The sequence below is a fragment of the Phaenicophaeus curvirostris genome, chromosome 7, assembly GCF_032191515.1.
Source record: "Phaenicophaeus curvirostris isolate KB17595 chromosome 7, BPBGC_Pcur_1.0, whole genome shotgun sequence".
Classification (NCBI taxonomy): Eukaryota; Metazoa; Chordata; class Aves; order Cuculiformes; family Cuculidae; genus Phaenicophaeus; species Phaenicophaeus curvirostris.
In genome coordinates, this window is record NC_091398.1 from 30509078 (window position 1) to 30525434 (window position 16357).

Here is a 16357-nt window from a genome sequence, read left to right on the forward strand (position 1 = left end):
CGTGGCAGGAACCTCACCTGGTCCTGAAAGTTCAGCTTGCCTGGAAGCAATTGCATCAGCTGAAAGCAGTTTAATTTACACCCAAATAATTTATTTTAAATGCACTTTTCTCACTCATGCATTCATTTTACTTTATTGTAATGTCAGCACTTAGCAGTGAAGTAATGGCAGATCTCTGGAGAACTTCGCACAAGCAAAAAACACCATTATCTCCGTTTTACAGGCCCTGCTTATGTTGAGAACATATGTGGTGGTGTAATTACACCGATGTGATTAAATCAGTGCAAATCCTTGCTAGAGGAGCATGCTGCACCACTGTAAAGCGGGGCTTATTATCAGTGCGGTTTAATTCAGATTACATTACTCAATTAAGCTGTGCTAGTATAAGCCTCCACTTAAAGTCAGAAAGTCACGTGAGGAACTGTGTTGTTTCTTTTTAAAGCAGATAAAGTTTTGGAAACTGAAATGGGTGAGATTGTGCCTCACCCAAGAGCATGCTAGAAGTAATGAGCTTGATGAGTGCTGTGTTATAGTACTTTCTAGGAGGGAAGAGGTGTGGGTGCGAATTTGGAGTTTATTATTAGTTTTTAATAGATTAAATTCTTTGTTTAAACAATAGTGACCTCTTTGGAAAAGATCCTAAATCATACTGAGGCTTCACAAATAAATTAAGTAAAATGCATAGTAAATGCTAGTAAATCTCTACCACGTGGTTTTGGATTTTGATAATGGCTGTATGGGTCAATGAATAACTATGGCATGTACAACTTAATTGGATTTTTTTTTTTTTTGGCAGGGTGCGGGCATTGTAAGAAAATGAAGCCAGAATATGAGAAGGCTGCTGAGTTTCTCCATGTAGCCAGTGATGTAAGCTAATTTCCTTTATTATATCCTTCAAATAATCAGTAATAAATAACTGGAGTAATAAAAGTGACTTTTCTCCCTACAACAAATTCAGCTGTTCTCATCCTCCCACAGGACCCTTCAAAATGTGCTTCCAAAGTACAGTCTCATCGCTAATGCATGAGCCCTGCCAAAGTCTTAGAAAGAACATTCTGTCTTGAACGAAAACAAAATCGAAAAATGTTTATGTATTCTGCTGTAGGCCTTATACATAATATGATCAAATCCAAAATGGATTTTTTTTCCCTTACTTAAAGGCATCAAATTTGAAGAAACATAGGCTTTTATTTATTAATTAGGTTTGGAAAAAAAACCAAAGGGAGTTGATCCTTTTTTCAAATACCCTGGTTTTATGTTTGCATCACTCCATTAGCTTCATCCTAAGTACTCCATTAGCTTCATCTTAAGTGCTCCATCAGCATGGCTGCAGAAGAGAGATCCAGTAATATAAGTATTAGTGTTATTGGTTAATTCTCACAATGTGTACACCATGCAAGAAGAGAAGTAGGTTAAGTCTTCCCCACATGAAAGTGTCTTGAGTAGAGTCATCTAGAGTCCCTTTGTACTTGTTAGAGAAGAATGATGAGGAAAACAAAGGTCAGATGAATCACACTTCACAAGTGTCTGTGCTCCTGTGACTCTAAAGGTGGTCCACGTAAAGATGCCCACAAGGTAGGGAAAGGTGAATTTGGCTTGAAATAAATGTCTTGCATGATGCTAGAGGGATTCATGAGAGGAAATGCCATTCCTGGGAACAGTTCTTAGAGCATTATGAAGTAAATTATATTCAGAGAGCCCTGTCAGAAATGGGAGGAGAATAGGTAACACTCTACTTGCATTTAGTCCGTAAGATGTCCCTTCCTGGTTTTGCATCAGTCCTCTGTGTCTCTCTGTGTATCTGTGCTGCGCACATGAGAAGGCAAAGGCACCTAAATAATGAGTGATTGCCCCCACGTCCACTGTTTCTTCCCAAAGGCATGTGTGTGTGTGTTGCTGGGATTTATAGTTAGTGGTCTCTGTGTTTTAGAGTCCAGGTGTCCTTGCAGCAGTCGACGCTACCGTCAACAAGGCGCTGGCAGAAAGATACCACATCTCAGGGTTTCCTACTTTGAAGTATTTTAAGGATGGAGAGGAGAAATACACTCTACCACACCTCAGAACAAAGAAGAAGATCATTGACTGGTTGCTAAAGTAAGTTTTGAGGGTCTGAGATAATATTCAGGTTACTGGCTCCTGAAGACTGCTTTGGTGAGGAAGTAAATCTTTAAACCTAGCTTAATCAACCGCCTAAATCCCTTGCTAATAAAAGCAAATTGAATTCCAGTATTCAAAGCCATACAAACATGTATGTTAATTATGGTCTCTAATACGCAAAATCCTTTATTTGCTGTGGGGGTTTTCATAGTTGTCCCGGTAATTCTTTCCCAAAATAAATATTTTTCAAATATACCCTAAGCCTCTCACTGGAGAAGGAATAGCAATGGCTCTGAAAAATAAACAGAACATTTGTTGTTTCCTCTTCATAATAAGCAGTAGATTTCGCTGTTCGTAACTGAATTTCTGCAGTTGTACTTTTCTTTCCAGCATTTCAGAGCCAGTGCTTAGAATACCAGTTATGTGGGGCTGAGGGAAAGCCAGCAAGACCAGCAAAACCAGCACCTTTGTCTGCACTTCCCAACTTTTCTTGGCTGGTGTGCTAAAATATGCAGAATTGAGTTTGACGTACAATGAAAATAAATTCATTTCAAAGAAGTAAATTGCTGTTACAATTCTCTCTTTAAGTATTCTGGAATAAAATATGCATTTCCTTTAGGTACTGTAAGCCTAATGTATTTTCTGCATTATTCAATGAAAAAAAAATTACAGTATTTTGTGAAGTTTTTAAATCATTTAACTGTTGAGTGCAGTTGGCATGAGGAATGTAATCTTAATTTTTCCACTTGTGTTTGGTGTGAGGAGGGGGACTGGATGCATAGAATGGTTTGAGTTGGAACGGACCTTAAAGATCATCTAAAAAGCATGTGACTTGTGGGGTTTTTTTTTGTTTTCTTTTTAAATTGCATCTGAGTACCTCAGATCAGGTAATAGATATGATCTGCAGCATCTTCATAGCACATTAGGAAGTTTTATCTATGTTTTACGTTTAGATATAATACTCCCTTGGCCTCCCTGCATAGTTGGGTTCCAGGCTGCTGTGTCAATTCTGGATGTTAAGTCACTGTCCTAGTTTTACCAGTTTGCTGGAGTATTTTGAGCACTACGTAATTTATATTGAGTTAAACAGGTTGATGTTGCCTGTGCATATTGGTGAATAAGCAGTGAGGAAGAGAGAAGGGGTGGCAATTTCTTCTGGATCCTGCTATGCCTCTGGAAAACTTCTGTCTGAAGCCTCAGGTGGTCAGCAACACGGGAATCCCAGACAACTTGTCTTGTGCTCTTGACTGCTGGATGTTCTGCCAACTAGAGACACAGTAGAGTTAAGATCCTTGTTTGCTGACCAGGGATAGAATTATCACAGCTGTACTGAAGCTGATGGAAACAGGGATGCATCTGGGATGCAGGCTGGAGATGAAGTACAGCTTGTGTCAACCTAACCCAATGAGTGGTCTAGTCACAGCCGTGCGAGTTTCAGCTCTGGTTCCTCTGTATTGACTCTGGTTGGTGCTGCCACACTAGGTTGTTACCAGTATCTGGGTAACTTATTTCAGGTCAGCATAGGAAGGTCTGTGTAAGAGGCAGTCACACCTCTGACTGTAACTGTTATCAATGCTAGCTCACACCAATTGTGTTTGTGTGAAAACTCAGACCAGCTGCCCTAATTTTTTTGCTAACAACTGGCAGATCAACATTGGTGGAAATATGATGGATGTCTGCCAAGTGACCTTGAGTAGGATTTTAAAAATTGAAGTTTTCTCCACTTGGTTTTTATGTACCTGAAACAAGCTAAAATGGTGACATTCAAAGTGACAGGAAAGTCTGAAAAGCTAATTTATTACCAGGGCGACATATGAAGGTCTTTATACTGTGGCACTATTGTAATGATTTTATATAAGTAATCACTATTTAAGATACAGCAGGAATGAATTTAATGAGTCAAAGAAGTCTCTGAGCTGGTGAATAGCAGAAGTTTTGTTAGAGGCATTCTAGATGTACAGGATTGCTCTGATCTCGTCAGTGTGTGCAGTCATAATTGAAACCTGATGTTCTCTTTATCAAGGTAAAATATTCCAGTTCAGTCACCCCCAGTCTTCCAAGTGGAACGATGCTGATTATTGCATCCTGGCTTTAATATCTGAATTCAAGAGAAGGTCATGAAGTTCTTTATAGAAGTTTGCATGATAGCGATAAAGAGTATAAAAAGGATGTTTGAATGGAAGATGCTGTTCTATATTGGTTGCCTTTTGATTCCACCTGCTTGCTTTTCTTCTCAATTCATGCCTGTGGGTGACACAGTCGTACAGGAGCAATGCTCTTTCCACCTAGATGTTGGATGCAACGTAGGAAATCTTTATTCTGCATTCTTACTCCTGTGCCTGAATACAATCACTTAAATTATATTTTCGTTGAGTTACATAAATTAACTTGCATCTTTTGTGTTGTTATCTGGTGTTGGCAGTATTGAGCCTGTTTTTCTGCTACACAGGCACCCTGAAAGATTGTCTGACCTCAGTTCCCTCATGGTAATTACAACCAGGACGTGATGCCCCTTGACCTGCTTCCAGAAATATTTTCAAATTAATCCAGTTTACTTTCATGTTTAGTCCTGAAGCACCACCTCCACCTGAGCCTGCATGGGAAGAAAAACACACTAGCGTTATCCACCTGGCTGGAGAAGACTTCAGGGAGTCCTTGAAGAAGAAGAAGCACACTCTTGTCATGTTCTATGCACCTTGTGAGTAAATACGTCTGTACATGGATTGGTTTTATAAATCCTACAGTTTATGAAATCCTAAATTAATTCTCTTGTTGTCCGCAAACTTTTAAGTATGAAAAACTGATTTTGAATCCAACTGCATGGGGCCATCGTTGGCACCATCATTTGTATGTTTATAAACGGAAACAAATCAATATACTGTGTTTATTTAAAGAGCTATTACATTAATGCAGACAGCAAAGCAGGCAGGGGTACAAAATCAAAACAGATTTATTTTCCTCTGCTGCATTTTATGGTCCATATAGCAAAATGTGATCCTTTATAAGTAGCACAATGGACATGGAGAGCCTGGCTCATTAGTGCAGCACTTCAGCAGTGAAATCGATATAGTAGTGTAGGAGGAATCTGTCCCTAGAGGCTGAGAACAAATTTTGATGGAATAAATTTTGTCTGTAATAAATCTGCATTTAAATCTCCACTGGGAATATGGGCATAGCATCCTCCTCCCTGATTGTTTTGTGTGCTTCAGATGCACGCTTTCTTCTTGAAGCTCCTGAGAATATTTCTAGAGAAATTTTGAATCAGGCAGGTAAATGGGAGAGACCTCTCCTGTTTTCCGTTGTTGTCACAAGACAGGCAGACTTGGTACGGGTTCTTAATGTTTGAGGGGTCTGTCAAAGGGACAAGATAATCCTGGCACTCAATATTAGATAGTATCGACTTACTTTGATAGCATCATGACTCAGCCCCGCAGATGCAAGAAAAAAATCTTCCTTATCACATGGCCAGCTCTGCAGTTCATGGATAACCTTCAGATAACAAGTTACTAACTTGTTCCCATTAAACTGAGGATATTTTTCCAGAAAGAGGGAAAGAGCTCAGATCCTTAATGTTTAATCAGGCAGCCCCTTATTTTGCTTTTCTGTTAGAGAATTAAACATGAGTGCTTTTGGGCTCCTGTGAAGCTTTGCTGGATGTGGGAGAAGGGAGGGTTGCATTTCAGAGGGGAGATTTCTGGAAGGTTGTAAAAGAAAAGGGAAGGGCACTTAATCCCTTGTCAACTCCAGTTCCCACCACCTATTGACTAAAAATTGCCCTTGTGCCAGAAATTTCTGTTTCATGGACCTTAACTGGTTAAGAGCAAGCTTTAACTGTAAAATCAAATGATTGTGCACAAAATGGTAATATTGAGGCGTTTTCCATCTCTCGAGTTCTCTTTACGTGGTGAATGACTTTCTGTGGAAGAAAGATTAATTTCCCTTTAGGTTTTTAGGTGCTTTTTTGAGGGGGGGACCTAAATTGTTCTTATTTAAGGCCAAGTTTAAAGCAGAGACACTACGTGCAATGAGTATGTAGCTCTCAGGGTTGAAAAAGCAAGGCATCTTGCCTGATGGGCTAATTATGGTAGTGTTGTTTGCAGGTTGACTTCTACCCTTACACCAAGAGGAGTGAATAAAGATCAGTCTGGCCCTGTCTGTGTGAATGGGCTAGAAAAACAAGGCTTACATGATATAAGACTGTGGGGTCCTTCAAGGCATGCCCTTCAGACATGTTCTTGTGCTGTTCTGGATACTGTGCTGGATGAGACCACCTATATACAGGACAGAGAGGTGTTAAGTGGAACCGTTTCTAGCCTTCCCGTGACTCCTAAGACAGTCTGCGTTGCTGTTGCGTTGCCAGTATGTGGGTCATGCACAGCTTCCAATTTGTTAGATTTGTTCTCTCTAAATGTGGAAGTGTCTGAGTGCAAAGCAAAAAGCAGGCACGCAAGGGGAATGGAATAAGCCTGTCATTTGTTGGGTGCAGGGGAAAGTAGCAGATGAATATTTTAAATCTCTGATTTCTGTGAAATAATCATTAATGCAACGGAACGGTACAAATCATTCTATTTTCCTGCTTTTCTGCAGTGATAATGTGCCTCCTGCTAAATTTGATAGATGAGCTTTTGTTTACCATTTTCTCCATCTTGAGACCTCTTAGAGCTTACATTGCCAATTAGTCTTAACTTACTTATTTTAGTACAGAAAGAACACTGCTAAAATTGCCATGACCCATTATCTCAAATAATTTTCTTTTTCTATTCAGATCCACATCTTAGGTCAGCGCAGACTCACAGCGTGTTATTCCATTCACTTGTGACTCTATGACAGTATTGGTTACATTTACACATATGCTGGGATATTTTAAGATTGCGGGGTGTATGTACACATGCATATAGAAAGTATGTTTATATATAAATATTTATGCTAAGAAATGTATCTCTCATCTGTCATTAGAATTTAAAGCACAAAGTTGAGTGTTCTGACCTTTGTAAAGATTTCAGCTAGAGTGACAAACCTCTAGGCAAAGGCCACAGATATATATCTTACATGCAAATTAAAATGAGATCTGGCTTTTCTGTGGGAGCCTCCAGTCCAAATTACTTAATATTTACAGGAGAGCCATCCATCTCCTGCTATGCCAATAACTCTAGACTGAGCAGGGTGGTGCTTTAATGGTACTGAACAGCGCTTCACAGTGATTTAGCTCCAGAAGAGAAGACTCCACATGGAAAAGATGGGAAACTCATTACTCAATCACCCTGAATGTGGGTGAAGCGTAAAGGTTATTCCTGGTGCCTGTGGAATATTTTAAGGACTGAGGATCAGAATCAAAAGTCTTGAAATTACTGGGTAAAAAAAAAAAATCCACCTCTGTGGACTTGACACCCACAGAGAGTGATGTTCTTGCTTCACATTTCCAGCCCTCTGTGGTGGCATCTGTGTACACTGTCATGACTGATTTTGGGGCAGGAGGCAGCAGTGGGGGCAGGTCCCGAGTACTGACTTGGGACAAAATTGCCAGCTGCAGAAAAGCGAATGCTGCTTGTGCCAGTAACTGCCACAGACCTAATCTTCATCAGAGTGTCCACTAGGCAGGTCTGTGTCCTCTGTGGTCACCGTGACAAACAGGCTTATCACGCTGGCTGACACTTCTCAGTGCTTCTCAGGGCTGGGGCTTGGAGCCGGATGTTGACGGTGGCCTGCACAGTGCCTGGCCTGGCTCTTTTCTGCAGCTCTTGTCCTAAGATGTAATTATCATCTTGCTTCCTTATCTCTGAGTTCAAATGCCTGAAAAGAGGAGGACAATGATACGGTCTGCTGAAGTAGACCTCCCAAGTGACAGGGGACAGGACAAGAGGGAATGGCCTCAAGCTCCACCAGGGGAGGTTCAGGCTGAAGATTAGGAAAAAATTTTTCACGGAAAGGGTCATTGGGCACTGGAACAGGCTGCCCAGGGAGGTAGTTGAGTCACCTTCCCTGGAGGTGTTTAAGGGACGGGTGGACGAGGTGCTGAGGGGCGTGGTTTAGTGATTGATAGGAATGGTTGGACTCGATGATCTGATGGGTCTTTTCCAACCTGGTGATTCTATGGTTCTATGAAGTGAAGCATGATGTCACAGATGTTTCTTGTGTCCTGGGGACTGCCACAAAGGGTTTGAGGAGCATTTGAAAGCGGTAGGCGTTTGTGAGTCGTTTGGGGATGGTTTATGGGATCTGTGTTTGTTTTATCTCCATTGGCTAATCCTTGGAGTACTGGATGCCATCAGCTGCTCCAAGTTTCCTTTTGTAACCATGTCTCTTCATCCAGAAATGGGGAGAGAAACAAGAGGTCTGAGTATGCTTTAGCGTACACATACAGCCTTGTATGAGGATGATCAGGATTTGTGCAGCTGTGGATCAAATTGAGATGTGAACCAAATGGACAAGAATAGATCCAGCCTAGCCCAGTTAGACTGCAGTGCTTACCCAGCTGTGGCCAGAAATACACTAGATGCACATGTGTGGTCTACATCCAGAGTTTGTTTCAAGACTCACAACATTAAATGCCTCGCAGCCTGGACTGACCAGTTTTCATCAGCCCATCTTCTGGGATCAGTGCCCTGACTTCTCTTTCTTCTTTCTCCTTTCTCTTATGTCCTCAATGTTTGTTAATATAGCTTATCCGAATGTGTTTTATCTGCATTTTTACTTTTATGTGCTCTCTCCACTCCATTATCCCAGATAATTGAGATTTGACTTTGCCAGTGCATTAAATTTTAACCTCCTCCTACTGTAGCCCTGAAAATGTGCAAAATAGAAGCATCTGGTTGTGATTAGTTGTCAGAATCACAAAAGTTGACAAAGTTCTGGTAAATAACATCTCAGTTGAAGATCGTTTTGCTGCATTACTCAAACTGAATTAAGGGGAAAAAAAATTGTCATTGACGCTAGTGGAGTATTTTTCAATTCAATAGGGAGGTGCAAATAGTTCTGAGGGAGTGTACTGTGCTTTTAACCCAGACTTCTGTCTGGGGAAGCCTTGGAGTTTTACGTGAGCTTTTCTGTTGAGCCAGTGCCAAGACCCGTACCAAACTAATGACCGTCACGTTCTCTAACTAAAACTTACATGGTTCTCTTCCACCTTGCTCATCCCTGGGATTTAATATGACTTTTTGATATTATATGTCTTTTGTGCTCTTATAGAAACAATTCAGAGCTGGGGACAGAATCCAGGCATGGGCATCCTCAATTGCATTAGGCAGAGCATCACCAGCAGGTAAAGCGAGCTGATCTTCCCCCTCTGCTCAGCACCGGTGAGATGCAGTTGGATTGCTGTGTCCAATTCTGGGCTCCCCAGTACAGAAAGGACATTGGTATACTGGAGTGAATCCAGTGAAGGGTCATGATAGCGATTAAGGGTCTGGAACATCTGACATATGAAGAGAAGCTGAGAGAGCTGGTGTGGTTCAGTCTAGAGAAGAGGAGTCTCAGGAGGATCTTGCCAGGATGCCTAAGTGCCTAATATGGGAGGTAAGGAAGGCAGACTGTTCTCATGTCTTCAGTGCCCCCAGGAGACAGGACAGGAGGCAATAGGCACAAATCAAAATGTGGGAAATTTTGCTTAAACATAAGAAGAAGTGGTTGGTTTGTTGGTTTTGTTTGTTGGGTTTTTTTTCACTGTGCGGATGGTTGAACACTTGGACAGGTTTACTGGAGAGAGTGTGGAATCTCCATCCTTGGAGATATTCAAAACCTAACTGGACACAGTGCTGGGCTGCCCCTTTTTTGAGCAGGGGAGTTGGACTAGATGATCTCCTGAAGTGACTTCCAACCGCAGCAATGCTGTGTTTCTAGGAATAGTAGCACTGGTGTTCGAAATACAAAGTGGTTTTTTTTGTTCTGTTTTGGGGTTTGGTTTTGTTCTGTTTGGTTTGGGTTTTTTTGTTGTATAATTTTTGTTTGGTTCTTTTACCTTTCTCATTGAGAAAGGTTTACTCTAAATAGGGAAGGCTTAACAGCACCCCTTACTAATTCTTGTGTACAAACAGGTGTGGCTCATAAGATGAGAAAATAACACAAAAAAAACACATTAATATCATTTTTTGGCCAAGATTGCTGCCTCCAAAAAGACTACTAATGAATCAACTGTGTCAGAAAGAGCAATATAATAGACGAGTCATTAACAGGTCTAGATGGGATTGGGACTGGCACTTATTTTTCAGATCATTCACTTTTAGTGGAAGGTCTTAGCGCTGACCACGTTAATTCATTTCTAAACACAAGATAAGCATTCTTAAAAATAAAGACTTTCAGCAGCAATGAGAAATAAGAGGGGAAAATGCTTCCGATGTTATCTTACCAAATGGCCTCAATTTGTGGGACTCAACATGATTCACAGAATGGGTATTTTTAATAAATACGTTTCTGGGAGCTGATTTCCGGTTCTTTGTTCACTGGAAATTATTTTTGTCAGCTGGAGAAGGTTATTTTCTGGTGAAGTCTGACCCACAGGGGTTACCCAAAAACACCCAGAAATAAACCGTACTGAGGATGATTTTAATGAAGCATTATTGTATTAAGGGCTGTGCTGTGACAAGAGGATGTGCAATTAAGACATCAGACTCCTTGGCTGTTTACTTAAAAATTTATGGGTTTTTTTCAGATCTGAAAGAAGTGAATGAGGTTGCATAATCTGTGTTGCACCTGATAAAATTGAAGAACACTTGGGGATGGTGTTTGAGCCATTAAAAGGCTGGATGTTGTTCTAAGCTGTTAGTGGGAGATAGTGCCTGGGTATTCTTCTGATGTAAAACAAAAAAAAGCTTTTTGGCTTCCAAGTCAAGCAGGAGTCTTAACATCATCTGTTTGGTCATGTTAGCCATCAGTAAGAAGTAAGGAATCAAATAGAAATTTCTTCAGCAGTAAGAAATCAGATAAGGAACGCATATTTTATGACTAAATCAGTCCTGACCATCCCTTTGACTTCCAGCAGCAGTGCATAAGATGCTGAGCGCTAAAGCAAACTTGCATTAATTTTACCCACAGGCTTTGTTCAAAATATTAATTATTCTTTATCCTCGTATGCACCTTCTCTGTCTTTTCACAATAAAAACTGTCTGTTTCCTTCTGTCCATGTTATGCATTGAGGAATACACAACAACGAAAAAGCACTTTGCTGAGAATCCTCCTGCTAGTTTGCTTGTGGGACTTCTGCTCTTAAGAAAATAGTAATGTTTCCTTTTCATCCATCCCATTTTTTGAAGTATGCTGGGACAAAGCTGGTTGCGCTGTATCTCAGCCTTTGCACAGCAAGCTTTGGTGAGATAATGCTGTGTTCTGGCTAAACCAGACTGCTGTAACAAACGCAAGAGTTTTCACTGAATGTGAGGCTTAAGCCTGTGGCTGCTGGGCTTGAGATGACCAGTCTGGGTCTAAATGCTGAGCAGGCCTGGGTTGCATAGTTCTGTATGGAGGATGCACAGAGGGGGCTAAAATACTCAGCAGTTGAGTTAATGGGTCCAGGTGCACAGAGTGAAACAACAGCACAGATTAATTTGGTGTCCAGTGGTGGCCTTGGATTGGCTCTCACCAAGAGGTTTTCCCCATCACTTGCAAGCACACCTTGTTAAGTTTTTATTAGGAAGCAGCATCAAAGAGCCCGAACAAAATGTGCATTTTTGTAAATGAAGCTTAAGCTATCAAAAAATTATTAAAAACATGCTGAACAGAAAGAATCCATTTCAAGGCAAAAACCCTTGCAGGAAGGATTTTCTGGTTGTTGACTGAGGCACAAACGAGGTCTGGACCCTCTGATAATGAGGCTTTAAATCCTGCGTGGGCTGGCACTGCAGAATTTTGATATTTTAGCTCTGCCACTAACTGGTTTCTCTTGTGCATTAGTGGTGCTCTTGCTACAGGCTCATGTTAGCGAAGTGCACTCCTTTCGGTGTAAATAGTGCTGATGCCACAGACCCCATTAACAGGCTGGTTTTGATAAAGGGTAAATTTATAGTGTTCTCTGCAATCAGGCTCTCAGAACTGCTCTTAGCCCTGCTGTTTGTGTCGAGGATATTATTATAATTGGCACTGAGAGAACATTTTTAACTGCTCTCAACTCAGAAGTTGGGGCACTTCACAGGGTTGTGCGTAGCCGTGATGGAAGTGCTCAGAGGTGGCTGTTGTGGAGCCGTGGCATTAAGCTTAGCTTTGCAAGGTGATCCAGCTCCCCTTGTTTTGTAGAACGCTCATGCTTTAAATCTGTTGTAACCCTAAAACATCACAGCTGCTTGAGTCGGTGTGAAGAACGTTACCTGTATAGAGAGAGCTCAGGCATGTGAGAAAGGGCAAGAGAAGGGAAGTGCATGTTCTTGCCCTGTGAAATTCTCTCCGCACAGACACACAGCTCGATGTTGGTGCAATGCCGTGTAAAGTCTATTAGGAGACATTTAGCTATTAGACACATTAGGAGACATTTAGCTATGAATATGCCACCTCTCCTTAATGCGTTGTCATCAAACTCATTTCCAGCGAGATGGATGCTGTTTCTGGTCATGCAGCAGGAGCTGCTTTTGAGCCTCATTTAGTACAGATCTGATTCCATGGTGCCTCCTCCAGCATTCCGCTGGACTGCTGTGAACTCAGAGCAGTTTGTCTTCTGATCATCTGTTGCATCCACTGGCACGTTAATTGGCAAGATGATTTTGTTTGTTCTTAACTCTTTTTGCAGTTAACCAAGACTGGTGCTGACTTGGTTAATTGCTGTTACCAGCTTTGTGCTCATGGGCTGGTGACACAGGGAAATCCAGGTCTGCTGGAACTGACACTTCAGTTTTGTCCTGTTTGTAGCCATTGCTCTTTAACCCTTTCTGTCCAGAGGTGGCTTGCTTTCAGTCTTAAAGGATTGCTTGTTGCCAGATGCCAAGTGCTGTCATGTTATTTGTAGTTCATTGCCATCAGTCATATGCTTGACATCTGTAGTGGATGAAACGGTCTAGGAGGTTTGTACTGAGTCTTCTCGCCTTTGCAGTTTGGCCTGTTGTAATGACCGCTGCTACTGCAATTGTTTGTGTCTGAGGCTGTGGTTTCCAAAGATGTGGGTTTATGTATCACTTATCTCCTCTCTATACCCCCAGAGCGCTACAAAATAGGAGTTCAGATAGCCTGTAAAAAAAGTAACAAGACCCACCAGCAAGCTGTGAAATTGGTGGTAGGGTGCCTGTTGTTGTTAAGAGTAGCAGAGGAAACCCTGGTTGACCTGATGCTTAACTGAAAATGTTATGACCTTTTTCAAATTAAAGGATGAGTCTCCCTCCTTTCAATTACTAATATCTCCCATCTTGGAAATATGATTATGCTTTGTGTCAGGTCATGTCATAAAATTAGCTTTGGTTCCAGATATTCAATTAAAAGGCCCTGCAGTTCTCTACTGGTAGAACAAAAGCGAATTAACCTTTCAGTAACATCTCCAAGTGCCTTTCTCAGATCTGTCTGTGGATTCAGTAACTTCTGTAACTACATGAACTGTGTTGGTTTAAGCAGTTATACCCATTTCCAGCTCCTATCTGCTGCAATTACTGTCTGTGGCCTGTCTTTCCCTGATTGACCAAGTAATATTCTTGTTTTAATTCTAGTTAATAGCTTGGAACTCTTGAAGTGGAAAAAGACTTTGCTTTACTCTGTGGTCTACAAGCTCCCGGGTTTGCTTTGATAGCTGTGCAGTGTGCTGCTTTCACTTGCTTAGAATTGCAGTCATTTAAAAACCAATAACGGAGAGAAGTATCTACCCCTGTTATTTCGACGGTGATGATTTCAAGCAGAGATGGGGAATCAGAAAGTCATTCACTGCTCTGCACTTTGCACACTGAGGACTGCATCCTGCCACGTGCTGAGCCCTCTGAGGTCCTGATGGTTTTGCAGTTGAATGAATGGAAGTCAGCACCTCGCAGCCCTGCTCCCCTTCAAGCAGGATTGTGAACCCTGGGAGTCACTTAACCTCTTCCTGACTCCATTTAACCTTGGGTGTAATGACAGAGGGGGATAATCACGTCTGGCTCTCTTAGGGGCAGTTTGAAGCGTAATTAATTGATATTAGTTAAAGCATTTGAGATCACCCGTTGAGAGGTACTAAAGGAAGCTGGGGGCTGAAGGAGGAGCAGAGCTCTTTCTCATGCTGAGGATAGAGCACAGACAGCACAAATGCCACGGTCTCACAAATCACTGGGCTTTCAGGTCTCCTCTAAGGAGTTGGCCAGGACTTAGCTGTGAAAATACTGACAGTTTAAGTTGCTATATTTGATATGGAAACTGTCTACAACGTTACAATGTCTGCCTGTTTAAACTTTGTCTTTGAAAAATCTCATGTGAAATATATGTGCACCATTTTGTTACTTTACTTATCAGATTTTGTTATGTATGAAAGCACATACAGAAACAATATAGATGGGGTTATACATCAGTGGGTAGAAAGTATACGGTAATGCTTTCTGAAGTCAGAACGCCTGATGTGCGCTGGTAGAGCTGCTTTGGTTGGGATGTTCAGGTTGGGGTCAACAGGGGCTGTTGGACTTGCCTGACCTGTGGGGTTGTCACGCTGCAGCCTGCGGCAGCTCAGGAAGCTGATGCGAGGGACAGCAAAACCGTATCACCTCTGTAGCAGTTTTAGCTTGGTGATGTGAGTCAAGGACAGGCTGCTATCTGATCACGTGGAGAACCACTGTGTGAAAGCATTCTGTTCTGGAAAACCATTTCCTTTCAGACTAAAAATCCCCTGGTAATGGGGAATGTGAATTTCCTGTCTGAATTTGACCGACTTCAGCTTGCAGCCAGCTCTGGAGGTTGCTTAGCCTTTGGCACCCAGCTTGAAGAGTTATAATGAAAACTAGACTGATTCTTCTTGATTTCTATCACTTTTTAATCTTTGCATTTAAGCTATTGACACACTGAGCTTCCTGACTCCCTTTGCCATGAAACACGCCTTTCAGTCCTGATATTTTTCTTGTAGGTCTTCAGATTCCCCTCCCAGTTTGAACTCAATTCTTCATTTATGGACGCAGAACGGCAAACAACACTTTGGAGGAGCTAGGCACAGGGGCCCTCTCCACACCTACTTAGTATTTTCATTTATATGTTCAGTAAAGTTCCTTCTGACAACTTCATAATTTTCTTTCAAAGCTATATTGCTAGTATTGTTTGGATTTCTTTTGCTTCTAATGCATTTAAAGCCCCTTATATACTTAAAACGTCATTGTTACCTCTACTGACTGTAGATACTGCTTTGATGCCCATTTGCTTCCTTTATCTGTTTTGTACAAATTGTTAGCTTTTGATTTATATTCATTAAAAACAGCTTCACCTTTCTTCTATATGCTATGCTAATACAGCTTCCATTCTTCTAAGGAAACTGAATTAACCTTGTACTGCTCAGCTGTAGAGAGGTTGTATTATATCACCAGGCTTTGTGCTTTCAAATTAAACAAAGCATGAAGTAACTTAAAGGACGTTTTCATATTTAAGCAAGTAGAAACCTGTGCCTTTTGTAAAGAGAGTTTGATTCCTTTAGGCAATTCTGAAAATTTCACACAATTTTATTTTAAATCTAGTAACGTGACTATTGTACAACAGGGTGAATCTGTTTCATGCACTACTCTGGAGGTTTCTTTATAATTGCTATCCGGTCCTAATACTTTTGTACATTTAAGTTTTAAGAGTCTTCAAGTTTTCCTTTTCACTCCCTATCACCTCTAAACAATTCGCTTGGTTAAAAAAAGAAACCACATCAAATGAAAAATTCTCCATTTGAATGTAATAAAGATATGTAGGTTATTCACCTGATTGTTCCATTGCTCTGAAATTCTCTTTGTGCATCCCATAGGACTCCACAATTATAGGAAATGCTTACAATTCTGAATACAGGATATTATCTCCGTGGATGTATTGAATTGCTTCCATAACATATGCTTGATTGCTCTTATGTGTGGGGCAATGTGCTCTTGTTTTTTAATATCAGTTTTATGTCTTTCTTACCTTTCCTGACAAATGGGTGTTTATTGTTTTTTCCTCAGTCTGCTTTTTGTTTTTTGAAAAAAAAAGTTTTCAAGGTGATATGAGTGCTTCGTAAGTTTTTCTCTCTCCCTATGCAATACCTTTGTCTTACATCATGTATACAAATGTTTTGTGGCATCATGTTGGCTACCATATCCAGTTCAGCCCTGCAGTTCTTTGTTTCTTCCAAGTCCTAAAGCCAGTGTTTCTCTGAGGACGCAGCTAACTTCTATGCCAG

At 41.1% G+C, this 16357-nt stretch overlaps 1 protein-coding gene across 3 annotated transcripts in view; it reads left to right on the top strand.

Moving 5' to 3' along the window:
- The window catches only part of PDIA5 (protein disulfide isomerase family A member 5), a 102533-nt gene that overhangs the window by 67912 nt on the left and 18264 nt on the right, over positions 1-16357 (top strand). For all 3 annotated transcript variants that reach the window (XM_069861425.1, XM_069861426.1, XM_069861427.1), the window contains exons 12-14: positions 797-867; positions 1931-2094; positions 4665-4795. In XM_069861425.1, the coding sequence (XP_069717526.1) occupies positions 797-867; positions 1931-2094; positions 4665-4795 (366 nt within the window). The remainder of the gene's footprint in view (positions 1-796; positions 868-1930; positions 2095-4664; positions 4796-16357) is intronic.